The sequence below is a fragment of the Gavia stellata genome, chromosome 18 (genome assembly GCF_030936135.1).
Source record: "Gavia stellata isolate bGavSte3 chromosome 18, bGavSte3.hap2, whole genome shotgun sequence".
NCBI classification, from domain to species: Eukaryota; Metazoa; Chordata; class Aves; order Gaviiformes; family Gaviidae; genus Gavia; species Gavia stellata.
In genome coordinates this window covers 12755806-12769546 of record NC_082611.1, presented here as the reverse complement: position 1 = coordinate 12769546, position 13741 = coordinate 12755806, and the positions used below count along the sequence as shown (strand labels likewise).

At 35.7% G+C, this 13741-nt stretch overlaps 1 protein-coding gene across 3 annotated transcripts in view; it reads left to right on the top strand.

Moving 5' to 3' along the window:
• Positions 1 to 13741, top strand: part of CLEC16A (C-type lectin domain containing 16A) — an 81976-nt gene that overhangs the window by 48232 nt on the left and 20003 nt on the right. For all 3 annotated transcript variants that reach the window (XM_059826372.1, XM_059826370.1, XM_059826371.1), the window contains 3 exons: positions 9561 to 9712; positions 10409 to 10613; positions 12024 to 12194. In XM_059826372.1, coding sequence (XP_059682355.1) covers positions 9561 to 9712; positions 10409 to 10613; positions 12024 to 12194 — 528 coding nt within the window. The remainder of the gene's footprint in view (positions 1 to 9560; positions 9713 to 10408; positions 10614 to 12023; positions 12195 to 13741) is intronic.

Here is a 13741-nt window from a genome sequence, read left to right as displayed (position 1 = left end):
GATTTTTATCTTTAATTTTTAATATTTTTAAGGCTATTAGCAAATACTCTGCATTCATTGGGGCCTTTGAGTGAAGTTCCCCATTTACATGTATATCAGTTTATGTATTTTAGCTGGTAACACTTTCTAAACTGCTTATTACTGCTATTGTTACTTAAACTACCTGCACTGAGGTAGTACAGTGATGAAGTTCTCGTGTGTGTGGTAGCATAAAGACATAGTTTCCAGTTCGAGTCTTTTCATTGCCCAAGAAAGAGAGACAAGAGAATATCAGCATTTCAGCATAAAGCATACAGGATACATGCCATTGCATAGGTGCCATATCTTGGGAGGAGACTTAGCAGTTGGCAAAATGTGACCCAAAAAAATTATGATCGTGTGCTGTTTTTAATTATCACTTTGAAGATATTTTCAATCTAACAATTTTTCCTTAATCTATATTATTACAATGCTTTTTAAATTTTTCTGAAGATTGAGATGCCTCCAGTGGTTATGCTCATTCGTATATATATAGTGTCAGGGAGGAGTAGAGGTTAACAAGATCCAGTAATTATTTCAGCTACTGTTTTGATTTTGAAAAATCCTGCAAAACTCACTTTATCAAAACTACTTTTTTTTTCCCCTGAGTGTAATGTTGGTGTTTTATGGGAGCTTGATGAGAAAGTTTAAGTTTCTTGTAAAGAAGCATTTTAATATTTTGCACATATGTTCATTGTAAACCTTTAAGTATAGTTGCAAGGTTGTCAGCACTATATGTGACTGTATGTTTAGAAATGAGTCAGGTATTCCACAGAAGGTTCATTCCATATTGCTGGGTATGCTGCCACCATTACTTTTCAGTATTGTTTTTTACTGTAAGTAGTTTTGAAGCATCTTGGGCATTGTGATAACTGCCTGCCTTAGACCGCATGTTAGTTTGTAGGTGTCTCATGTAGGTGATTTCTTTAAGTTTTTACAGCAGCTCAAATCAACAGCCTTGGTGTTTGGTTTCAGGCTGCTGGTTTTCTTAGTCACAATGTTTTAGCTGCCATGACCAAGAGGTAAATGGTGATACATTTAAAGCTGTTATTTTTTTGCTAAAGCTGAAAAAAGTAACATAATAGTCAAGTCACCTTGTTCACTCTGTCTCTACCAAATAGACAGGCTTTATAAAGGCCATCATAGTCAAGATTTTTTCAATAAGTTTTGAGGAAAATATATCATGGAATAATTGAGGTTGGAAGGAACTTCAGGAGATCATCTAGTCTAACCCCCCCTGCTCAAAACAGGGTCAGCTAGAGCAAGTTGCCCAGTGCCCTTGCCAGTCCAGTTTTGCATATAGTCAAGGATGGAGATTTTGCAGCATTGCTGGGCAACCTGTTTTATTGTTTGACCACTTCTACAATAAAAAAGGTTTGGGGGTTTTTCCCCCCAATGTTTTTGTGGAATTTCCCATATTTCAATTTGTGCTCACCGCTTCTCATCTTGTTATGGATACTACTGGCTTCATCTTCTTACTCGCCCCAAACAGGTATTGGCAGATGTTGACAGAGCTTTTATCATATGGCATATAAATTTTTCTTCTATTAAATACCTTCCAAGGAATATAACTTATCTTTTCAGTCTTTATCCAGTTATTTTGCAGGTCTGTTCGGTGAACATAAACAGTACACTATGGAAACTTAGTTCAATTTATTTGCATAAGTAGTGTTTAATTTGAACATAAACTGCCTCGGCAAATGAAAGCTTCCTTCTATAGTTTAGTAAGAGATTTCATTGTGGGTACATAACACTAAAATTTTTAGCTTTTAATTCTTATGAATATTTTTGAATAACTTGATTTCAAGACTATGTTATGTATGCTAAAAGAGATTTTTGTTTAGTTTTCTTTCCAAAGTACTGATGTTTGGGGTTTGTCTATCTCATTCCTAAATATGTTGTCACATTTGAGGAAAAGAGTGAGCCAAAATGTAGGGCAGGTGCATGACCTCTAATTTCAACTAAACATACTTTGTAGGAACACCTAGGTAGATGCTTGATTTGTTGCAGTCTTGATGCAAATGCTTCTGCATAGTCTTTCAGTTGCTTGGTCTATGAAGGGTAATGCTGTGTAACAGACTGATCTCCATTCCCCTGATTTCCTAAATAATGACACTTCTGTGAGTGAAATACTGGGATTTTCCAAGCGTAACAGATGCTTTGGAGGTTTTAGAGTGTACGGTTGCTAAGCTTTCTTCAGATGTGAATGAGCGGTATTTCCTTCTCACTTGAAAAGTGAGTTACTGGCTTAAAAAGAGATTATTTTGGAGCAAGGCAAGCATACTTTTCCTGATAAAAATTTAACTGTCCTGTTATGAAGACCTGCATGTAAAATAAGGTCATTGTCGTTCCTCATGCTTCTGCAAGTACTTCCTCTCAGAAATGTTTTCTCCCCACAAGTTTTTCTGATTTGCTCTCTAGATTGCCATATTCAGGAATTCATTACAGATTCTGTCCAGTTGAGAGGTTTGGCAAGTGTGATTTCTCTCGCACAGAGCCTTTCCCTTGGTGTCAGAGTACAGTAACAGCGGAATAACATAATCAGTCTAGTGCTTCTCCAGTTCAATGTTGTCATACATCAGATGCTGAAGTTTATTTATATACAGCTTAGTAAACAACACAGTTTGATTGGTTTTTTTCTCTCTGTAATGTCACAGCTAGATGCTTTCTGTAAGAAGGTGTTTAACTTTCGACATTGTTTTCACAATGGCAAAGCAAATATCGGTGAATTGGATTTATTGATTTGAAAACTGATCTGTCTGAACTTTATGCCAATGTTAAAATTCAGATACTCATTACAAGCTGAAAATGAAGTTTTTATTGGTTCTCATTTGCTGCAGAATCATGTGGTTTTTAGATAAATTGAAATGACAGCTTATTTTCCTGTATACTTCTCTATTATTTTTATAATGAATTTAAGAGACCAAAATATATTTTTAAAGGCATCTATTTAAATGCTCTTTAAACATGCGCGCGCACACATATATGTGATAGAATTACATATACAATTTTGTTTAAAAAAATGCAGTTTGAGCAAAAATAGCTAGTCATTCTAGGTGTACGCTTTGCAGAAGAGAATATCATACCTGGTTTAGCCTTCCTGCATCACTGTAGGTGCTAGTGAACACTAGTCTTGAGCATTTTCCAGATGGTCATGAAACACTGAGGTGAGTGTGAAGGTTTCATGATACTCTGACAACTAAATTTTTTCACTAGCCTACACTAGTAAGTTGATGAGTACTAGCACACATGGTACAAGAAAATGGATTATGTTCAGTGTGCTTGAAACTTGATAAGCATCTGAGAGGAAATAGCATCTTTTGTAAGAAATTCCAGGAAATACTCCTTTTAAATGCCAACATCCACTTGTTCCTGAATATCGTTAGGAGGCAAGATTTTTTTCTGGACATAGTAGCATAACTCATCTGTAGTGTGTATGGTGTTCAAATCTTGTATTTATTGATGGTAATGTAAAAGTGCTTAATTGGACTGTTTTGCTTGTTTACTAATAGTTAATTATTTAATGTTTTACTTGTGATAGTGATCTTTTCTCTTTTAGATTTATAAGTACTGGTTTGAAATATTTTTAAAATACACCTGCCTGGTAGGAGCAAATACTAGATTTGTATTTAACAACTTGGTATCTGTTAGAAAAAAATATAATCAAGGTACTTAAATAATTAAAAAATAATATTACATTGTCAGAAGTGCAGTGTGACAATCTTGAGACAATTCAATAAAATGATGCTGCAATACAGAGTCCTTCTGCCTGGTAATCAGTAGTCTTGTGTTTACAGGAAAATAAGTTTTAGGAGTAAGCGAGCTTCTGCTTAGTTGCAGTACCCTGTGTGTCATTAGCATTTATAATATGTTGTTATTTGGAGCTGTTGGGAAATAAACCTTCATATTCAGAGGAAAAAAATTACCAAGAACAGTAATAGGGAGAAGATGTGCTCTTAAAATTCTGTGATGGCTGCTAGAGTAAATGTTATTTTTGTAAACGTGTTTGTTAGCTACTTTCTTCCAGTATATTTTTGTTTGAGTATACTCAAACCCAGTCTGATTATTGTTTTTTTCTCTATGCTTACGGTGATGGTTGTACGTACTTATGTCATAGTTTTTAAAGTGATTTTTAAAAGAAAGATTTTTTTCATCTCATATTTGGGGAGGGGGAAGGGGTGGGGAGAAAGGAGGAAAAAAAAAAATAAAAACCAAAACCACAAACACAACCCTAAACATCTTTAACATGGCTTGTCCTTTGGTTTACATTCTGAAATGTGTGCCCTGGGTTTCTCCTCAATTTATCTTGCCTTCTCAATTCATGTATATACAGTTCTGTATTTTTCCCCTCTTTCCAACATCATCTTAAACCACCTTGCCTTTTTCCTGAATCTTCCTGAAAGTACATCTTGACATAGTCTTTTCTAAAAAGTCTTTAGCATTAAAACTGTCTTTGAGACCTATTTGTTTATCTGAAACAGGTGGTGAGAAATCCATTAAACAAGAATTCTTCTTTTAAAGTGGTTAGTATTTCTTGCAAGAACAGAGATTTCAAGTCACTCTTAGCAGTTATTCTTGCTCTCTTCTGCTGTTCCTGATGGGAACAGTGCTTCCCTGCTCAAGAAGGGTGGTGGCATCCTGTCCTGACGAAGAGGAGAAACTAATATGTGAACTGAGATTCTGACTTTCTACTGGACAAAAGAAAGATGGCAGACATGGCGAGAAAGTCATTATAAGCCACTCTGAAAGAGGACTGTGTATTGTGAAGAGTAACAGAAGCAATTAATTTTAAACTACTCAACAACATGGTCAAAACATAGGTTGTCAAAACCATTTTGGATAGAGAATATGGTGCAGATAATTGTTTCACAGGACTTACGTAAAATTTGAAGTTGGCTTTGTAAACTCTGAATATATTTGGGGAGTATGTTGTAGTTCTGTTAAGGATAGTACATTCCTGTATAAACTCATTTCATCAAAGTGCAAAACTTTAATTGCAAAGAACTTCAGAGTTAGGCTGTCACAGTAAGTAGCAAAGCATAATACCGTACCAAATGGGCTACATTCTGTTGGAAAAACTTCTTTACATAAAAGTGGGAGGTGGTGCATTAACTATCTGTAGCCTAATGCTTATCTTGGACTGCGAGCTATGCACCCAAAGTGCTAAAAGTTTTCTGTAAGAGCTTTTAATGTTTGCAGATGATTTCTAGAATTGTGATGACTGTAAATTATAAAATCATTAAAGATCAAGCCCTGAGGCAGGTCAGGTAAATTTAGACCATCTCCTAAAGTAGCTGTTACATTCATAAAGACTTCATATAATACAATCTTTCCAGGTTAAAATATTTGCCTGTGTTCATGCAATATTTTCACCTCATTTAATCTTCGCTGCAAGCAGCCGAAGTCTTTGAACTCCCCTTCCTAGGCTGTATTTCCTAAAAGTTGTATTTTTCTTGGAGAAAGTCCAGAGAAATCTTGGATCCATGTCTTGGAGGTGTAGTGTCCGAACTCATTACAAGCTTCATTTTGCATGGGTAAAAATTAAGCATTGCTGTTAATCTCAGAAATGACACTACACTTTTTTGCAGCAGTGTCACATCAGTGAACCATTTAGTCGGTGGTTCACTTTACTCCCCAGATCGAATTTCAATAGTACTGAAGTTGACTGGGCTTGAAATTCTTTCATCTAAATGTGGTTGGGTATCTGTAACTGTTATATAGCGTAGCTGTAAGTATTCTCAGATCAGTTCACTGGAAGTGTGTTTAACCACACTTTCTCTTCTGTTTTTGTCATAAAGGATGACTAGCTTACAACCTTTCAGCAGCTGTGAACTAGAAACAGTCATGTAAATGGGCTTCATTCAGTTGTATAAACTCAAAAGATTCCTGTAACAGTTGCCTAATAAATGAGTAATTTTCCTTTCTGTTCTTCGATAATTTTTTTCAGTAATGCTTTGCTTATTGAAACTGCTTCAAAAAAGGTATCGGTTATAAGAGTTTATGCAATATAGAGGACAGGCCATGTAGTAAGTCCATCCTTCTTTGTTCATACCAACTGTTTGAGAATTAATTCCTTCTCAGTTACTAGCTATATTCATAGGAATTTTCTTGTTTTATTCTGTTTCTATGGCTTGGAAGAAAACATGGCATATATCCTGTGCTTTACGTACGACTTCCCTGAAGCTAGTTCTGTTTGAACCAAAGTGAATTCCTAGAAAAATGTTACTTCTTGATAAGAAACTTTTGTCCTGTGAAGGAACAGACTACCAACTGTGTAGTTTCATCAGTCAATTATTTTCACCATGGAACTGCTGCCATTTGTAGCTTATGTCTATTAGACTTGGCCCTGTATTAAATTTCTTATCCGTTTGTACTATTTATGTATGAGTTAAAATCCTCCTGCCTCCCAGCTGTGTACTTCAGCTGGCACAGTGTTACAGTAATACACCAGTGTAAAGCAGAGGTGTTACCCCATTGTGTACATTCAGAGATCATTCTGCCATTTTATTGTAGAAATACATTCACTTTGTTATCAACTAATACCAAGTCTCCTTCAGAGAACTTAAATTCTGGCTACAATCCTTCCTACTAGAAGGCTTCTGTTTTTCATTCCCTGATGTATACAACATTACGCATTTCAAAATAATCAAGTATGTTTGAGTGTTTTATGCCTAAATTCACAGTTGAGAATAAATGACACTTGCATTATTCTTGTTTTCCCATGACTTGGAAACATTGATAATAACTTCAAGCTTTCCAGTTACAAATGAAAAGGTGGAATATTTTAGGTATTAGAAAGTAATTTCTGGAGGTATGTATTACATCTATACCTCTGTTACCACTTCTAGATGTGTATGTATAAAATATATACAAACACTGATACACTTTTGGATCAAAAATTTACATAGAGCCATATATTGTTGTCTTCTGTTGTTCAGATTATTAGAATGTCATTGGTACAATAATATTGGAGTAGGATTCTGTTGGCTAAACATAGCCTACATTGTCATTTTATTTTAGATGTCCTGTGATTTTCTGCCTGCTGTCTTGGCGGCTTCTCTAAAAAGGAATAAATCTCCCATAAGCTCCTATAATAATATTTGCCAATCCGGTACGGATTTCTTGAGCCTTCCAGGGCATATGAGAAGATAATAGCAATCAGTCCGCATGTAACTGAATCGCGTCTTGTATGTCTTGAAGAAAAGTAGCAGTGTCGTATTTATTGATTAAACTTGTTTTCTCAAATTGCAAAAGCTCACACTAAATTCACACTGGATTAGTGTTAATTATCCTCTTTTAATTGTATTCGGGTTCCATATTTCCTCCCTTTCTCTCCTACCACCCAATCAATTTTGAATGGATCCTGCTGGTAAAGGGTAATTGGTAGAATCATAGAAATGTTAGTTGGAAGGGAATACTCGGTTGTGGTATGGTGGGGAGGGGTTGGGGGGAAGAGGAGATTGGTTTTGGGAGGAGTGTTTGTTTTGGTTTTTTGAAACTTGAAAATCTTTGGTGATAGAAATTCCACAACCTTTCTGGGTAAGCTGTTGTGCTGTATTATGCACAAAAGAATTTCCTCCACCTCCCAAACCTTATTTTATGGCTGTTGGCCCTAGTTGACCTGCCACTGCAAAGAGCTGTATGCTTCCACTTGTAGCTTTTATCTATCCCACAGATGTTTCTAGTATGAAATATGGTGTTAACTACTTGTTTAGATGTTTGGATAAGTAAATTTAAGTTTTACTGTTATGTATAACCTGCAGCCTCATTCCTATTCATTTAACTAATTCTTCTAGTATTATTTTTGGGGGGGGGGTTTCCCATGGGAAACTAATGAGGAGAAAAACAGTAATCAAATTTTTTTTCCGTTGTTTTAATTCAGATACTGAACATAGAGTTGAACTTTATCTGGATTATTTTTAATGCATTGTGTAAATAATGTGAAAAATGCTACAGCTGGGTTTCAGGTGCAAGAGCATCTAACATCAGTGTTCAGTATGGAGATACTGCTATAAGTATTAGAGATACATGGAATTCTGTGTGTCAGAATAGGTCCCTTCAGACAGATACAAAAAATCTGAATAAGAATGCAGCCTTTTTGAAAGATTCTTACCTTACTGTAAATGATACCATTTATCAAACTGATTTCAGTATATAGACACATGTCTAAAAATTCAGCATCCTTAAAAATATTATGGGTATGTGGAATAGGAGGGGGAAAAAAGTCTCATATATCTTAACAGCAGTTGATGCCTATAGCATTGAACCTTCATTTTAGGAAAGTCTATTTGAGCAAGTAACTCCAAACTGCTGAGTCTATCAATGCCTTAGCAATACTAAGGAATGAGAGCGCTAAGGAGAATGAGTGGGTTGAAAAACTATGGCTAAGGTAGAAGCAAAATATAGAACTCAACGTTTTCAAGTTGGATGGTTTCTATCCGGAAAAAAACCAAAACCCAATCAAAACTTGCAGGAAATAATTAAAATGCTGCAACTTAGCTGGCTAAATTAATCAAGTTATGTGGAGTGCCATCTAGAATTGCAAAGATGATGAACTTGGTAGGACAGCGTGCATGGTCATAGAATCTTTTACTTGCTGTAAATTATACTAGATAAGAGAGAGGAAAAAGACCTGTGTATATTAAGTGTGGGAATGAAATTATCAATTTGAAGAAAGGGAAAAGCAACTCTATTAAGATTAGCAAAGGTCTGCTAGGAGGTGTCAGTGCCAGTTTATGGGGTGCTCAGTAGACTTCAGCTGGTGTAAAGAAAGTGATTTAGTCACTTTTCAAGAATGATGGGTTTGAACTGGAATAGATGCAGTGAGGAGATGCAGGAGGATCAGGGAGGTAATGGTGTATTTACTTCTTGAGATCTGTATTCTGGGGCTTGTTTGAGGGGTCCTAGAGTAATAGTTAAGAGAGGATATGTTTGTTCAATATAAATGAATAAAATGGGTGGGTAAAGGAAAAAATGTCACCTCATTTAACAAATATTGGCAAAAAACTTATACAGTTTACCTGGAGAGTCCATATAGTCTTGAAGTTGAAAGGCTTCCAACAGTCAGAACAGTCAGGTTTCAGACCTCTAGAAATGTAACTTGTGTCAGAATGGAGCCTACGTTTACAATGAGGTCAGTGTAATTGCCTGCAGTGGTGTAGGACTGTATCTGTGGTCTTTTGGCAAGACTTTTTGAGACTTCCACTTAGTGAGAGAAATCAACACTGTTGCAATTTCACCCCTGAAATGAAGTGACCTTTTATACTTAAAGGTAACGAAGGTGGTAAGAGAAAGCAAGGTGCATATAATACACCTTGCAAGATATCTGAACAGCTGTTGTTAAAATATATCCTGCCCTCTCTATGCAACTATAAATATGATAGGGAAATGCAAAATATGTATTGAAAAAAACCACCTTGAATAACTTGTGTTGTAAAGATGATTACACTTTTATATATTAACATTTTATGTTACATAAAATGACCCAAACCCTGAACCCTTAACTTCAGTATCTGTGTAACTTTTTTGCTTCCTTCCTTCAGATAACAGTGATCTAATTGCTTGTACAGTCATAACAAAGGATGGCGGTCAAGTTCAAAGATTCCTGGCTGTGGATATTTACCAGATGAGTTTGGTTGAGCCAGATGTTGCCAGACTTGGGTGGGGTGTAGTTAAGTTTGCAGGCCTTCTGCAGGTAAGAGAAGTTTTAATCTGGGTGGTTACCTTTTCTCAGCTGAAAGTCTACATTTATGTTGGATAAATAGCAATACCAATATTAGCTTATATATTTAAGCTTTGTACCATGCTTACGTGTTTCTTCTGTTACTAGTCTTTTTCTAGTTCCTGCCTTTTAAGCTATTTCTGGTTTTCTGAAGAAGTTTACATAGCTAACTAGAGGCACACTTGAAAATTAGGTAACTTCCCCAATGTATATTGGGCTGTGTTCATTTGGACACTGGAATCATTTACAATTAGGGTTGAGTCTCAAGCACTCTCCTAGAGTTCTGGTCTTCCTACACGGGTAGTAAAGATGACAGGTTGTAGTTTCAAAATGATCTGTGCTCATCTAATTGATTTCAAAAGCTTTAAGAAGTTTCTCTCATTTATGTCTCTTTCTTGCCTTAGCCAACACTGTTTGCATTTCCTGAAAATTCACTATGCTCAAATAACTTAATTGAATTTTAAACTGACTTAATCTCTACAAGTATCAATTTCTGAAGAACTAAATCCAAGGTTGTACAACTTGCATTGTCCTTTTTTTTTTTTATACGGAAACTGTTTTAGGAGCTTTAGTGAAGCGTTCATAGGGTTTCTTTTAATGTTTGTATTTAATCTATAGTTTAAAATCGCTGACTTTTTCATTAGCTTATTGCCTTCTGTTTCTTTTTAGGATATGCAGGTGACGGGAGTAGAGGATGACAGTAGAGCTCTGAACATAATAATTCATAAGCCTGCCTCAAGTCCTCATTCTAAGCCCTTCCCTATCCTTCAAGCTACGTTTATTTTTTCTGATCATATTCGCTGCATTATTGCAAAACAACGTCTTGCAAAAGGCCGTATCCAAGCTCGGCGTATGAAAATGCAGAGAATAGCAGGTGAAGGTTATTTTGAAATTATTCTGAGAAACAAGACTTGTATGTCATAGCAAGTCACTCTGTAACATAAGGATGTGTTAGAAAAATCTAAGTGGTGTGCCACAGAAAACTGTAAACCAGTGTCTAGTTTCCAAGCAACAGATTTTGTTGGAGTAAAATACGTGTTTTCATATTTAATGATAGACACATCAAAGAAAGGATGAAAAAAGAGGAATCCTGGCTTGTTACTGCTAACTGCCAATCATTTAACAAAACTCAGCATTTCTTTTTAAATGTGATTCAGTGATTCAAAATTCAAATGCCCCACTTAAAAAGCAGATGTTCTACTGCCTTAGGACTAAATTGCAGCTCAGCTTGCCTGAGTCCTGAGTTGGATGGTGTCCTGATGGTGTTGATGATGGTGCTTAATGCTTGGATGTGGTGATGATGAGCAATCCAAAATGTTAAGTGGAGTATCAGCAGCTAGATTTCTGTGTTTGGAGGAAATGCATGCGAAGAGATGCAGGAAAGAGTTAATTTGAGTAAATAGCAGAGAGTGATAAAATATTGCTTGAATATTAAGTGAGTGAAGAATAAATTTAAGCTTACCAGTAAACTGAATGAACTGGTGAGTATAGAAAAGGAAATTCTGAAATACAGGAAGGAAAATAGGTGGGCAAATGAGAGAGGACACCAGCTATCTCAGTTACTTGGATTGTCTAAGAGCAATAATGAACCAATCAGAGTTGTGAAAAACAAAGTCATAGCTGATATTAAAATTGAGTTGGCCAGAGACTTATTCTCATTATAGATGGTTTAAGATTATTTTAGTGTCTTATGGTTCTGTAGGAAGCTAACTACAGTTTTATACTTTGAGTTTACAAAATAGATATGTCATGCTTTTATGGCTTTCTTCATGTTAAAAGATTTAAAGCAAGTTTGACTTTAATATAGGTCTATTTCAATATTAAAATTTTAGGTTGAATGGTAATGCAAAGGCAATTTTTTGCCTTTAAATGTCTCTTTAAATGTCTTTCTGCAGTGTTCGGTTGTAACTAATGTATGACTTTCTTTATACAGGGGAAAACAGAAGGCTTTTTTTTTTTGGTTTTTTTAATAACATCTATGGCTTGTTTAATGCAAGGAGCTTACTGTAATCCTTTTTTTTTTTTTCTCCCTCACTGTATACTGAGGCTTCCTTAGTGTGAGTGTGGTGTGGACAGCAATGGTAGAAAAGGTTGCCACGAATGTTGTCTCTCTTCTTTTCCAATGCAATTGTAACGATAATTAAGAGGTAAATGCAGGCAAGTTATGTTAAACAATCTGGTTTAGTCTTAAGATCCTGAGCAAACTATCAATTTTTTATTTTCACCTACTCTTCCTTTTATGTACTTTTGAGTAACAAAAATTATCAATTGTGATTAAACATAGCTCTCCTGGATCTTCCTGTTCAGCCTTCAAGTGAAGTTGTTATGGGTTTTGGACACAGCTCTGCAGCTACAGCCCAACACCTTCCATTTAGATTTTATGATCAGTCACGACGTGGTAGCAGTGATCCTACAGTGCAACGCTCTGTTTTTGCATCTGTTGACAAAGTTCCAGGTAAGATTAGCATTCATTATTATGCAATTTGTGCTTTGTGATTTGTATCTGCAAAAGCTGAACTGTAACTTGTATAAGCAAAGAAAAGTTTACTGTGACAGGTTTCTGAACACATAACTCCAGGATGAGGCTGATGGAAAAATTTACTTCTAGAGAAACAAGTAATACCTGGGTGTGTATTCCAGGTACGTTGTGAGCAAAACATCCATGGCAGTTTCTCCAAAAACACTGGAAGTGTCTTAATACTTTGCCTTCCTTTACAAATTGAGTTAGTTTAAATCATGTTTTGCATACTCAGTATTTATGCAACACATCTGTCAGTTGTGTATAGTTCCTCCTTTAATTTGGTTATGATCATTTTCTTGCCAGTTTGTAAAAATAGCTGGGATACTGCGCACTGCTTTGTTTACCTTAGAGCTGGCAAGACAGAAAAGGGACACAGCTACTCCTAAAACATTAGCTTGGAATTGGGATTAAAGGAATGATTCTAAATCAAGGAGCTCTTTGTTCTTTTGTCTCCTTATTGTCTATTTCCCAAACTGACTTCTCTGCAGAGAGGTGGGTTTTTTCCAGATGATAAACTTTTCTCCTTTTGGATTGAATCATTTTAAAGTTGAATCTCATACTGCTTGCAAGTACTTAATTTTGCTGTATTATACAAAAAGATGCAATCTTGTTACCACTAGCTGCCAATCATTTCACAAAACTCAGCATTTCTCTTTAAATGTGATTCAGAATTCAAATGCCCTACTTAGAAAGCAGATGTTCTACTGCCTTAGGACTAAATTGGAGCTTGCCTGACTCCTGAGTCTGGGGAACAGAAATCATAAAAGCATTTATATTGCTGGTCAGGTTTTCCAGAAGACGGGTGTATGTTGTATGATGGGAATGTATTTCCTTATTTGACATGACTTCCATGGAAAAGGTGTGGTTGAAAAGATGCCAGTGTTACTGTTTCAGAATCAACCTTCTCTAAGAAGAGTGCACTTGTGTTCATAACAAGTGACTTCATCTACTAATTCTTTTTTTTTTTTTGGGGGGGGGGGAGGGAGGGGAAGGAGAAGATACTGGGGGTGGTGCAACATGGTAGTTTGTTCAAACAACCACATACTTACTTTTAATTCCAGGAAATGGAGACTTCCACTGTATGCACGTGCAAATCCAGAGAAAAAAGTATTTTGAAGCTTTTATTTCATACCAAGTATGAGAAAGCAGGCATAGAACATGAAGTATTTCAAATGCTGCATTTTTGAAATGCATTTTATGATAGCCAATAATATAAAAATGGATTAATATATTGTTTTACATCTGATTACAAAACAAATATCAAATGCCTCTTCCTTCTCACCTTATCTTCACTGATGAATGAAAGAGGTTTCCTAGTTTCGAGTGTTTTTTGTAGGAATCTGTCTGTCTTTATCCCTTAAAGTAAAAATCACTCCAAGCCCGATTAAGAGAAAGATTTTGGGCCTTTTGAAAAAATTATTGAACAAGTTGCAGTTAAATTACTAGCCTCATGTATTCATTTCTTAATGCTACAACTTTAA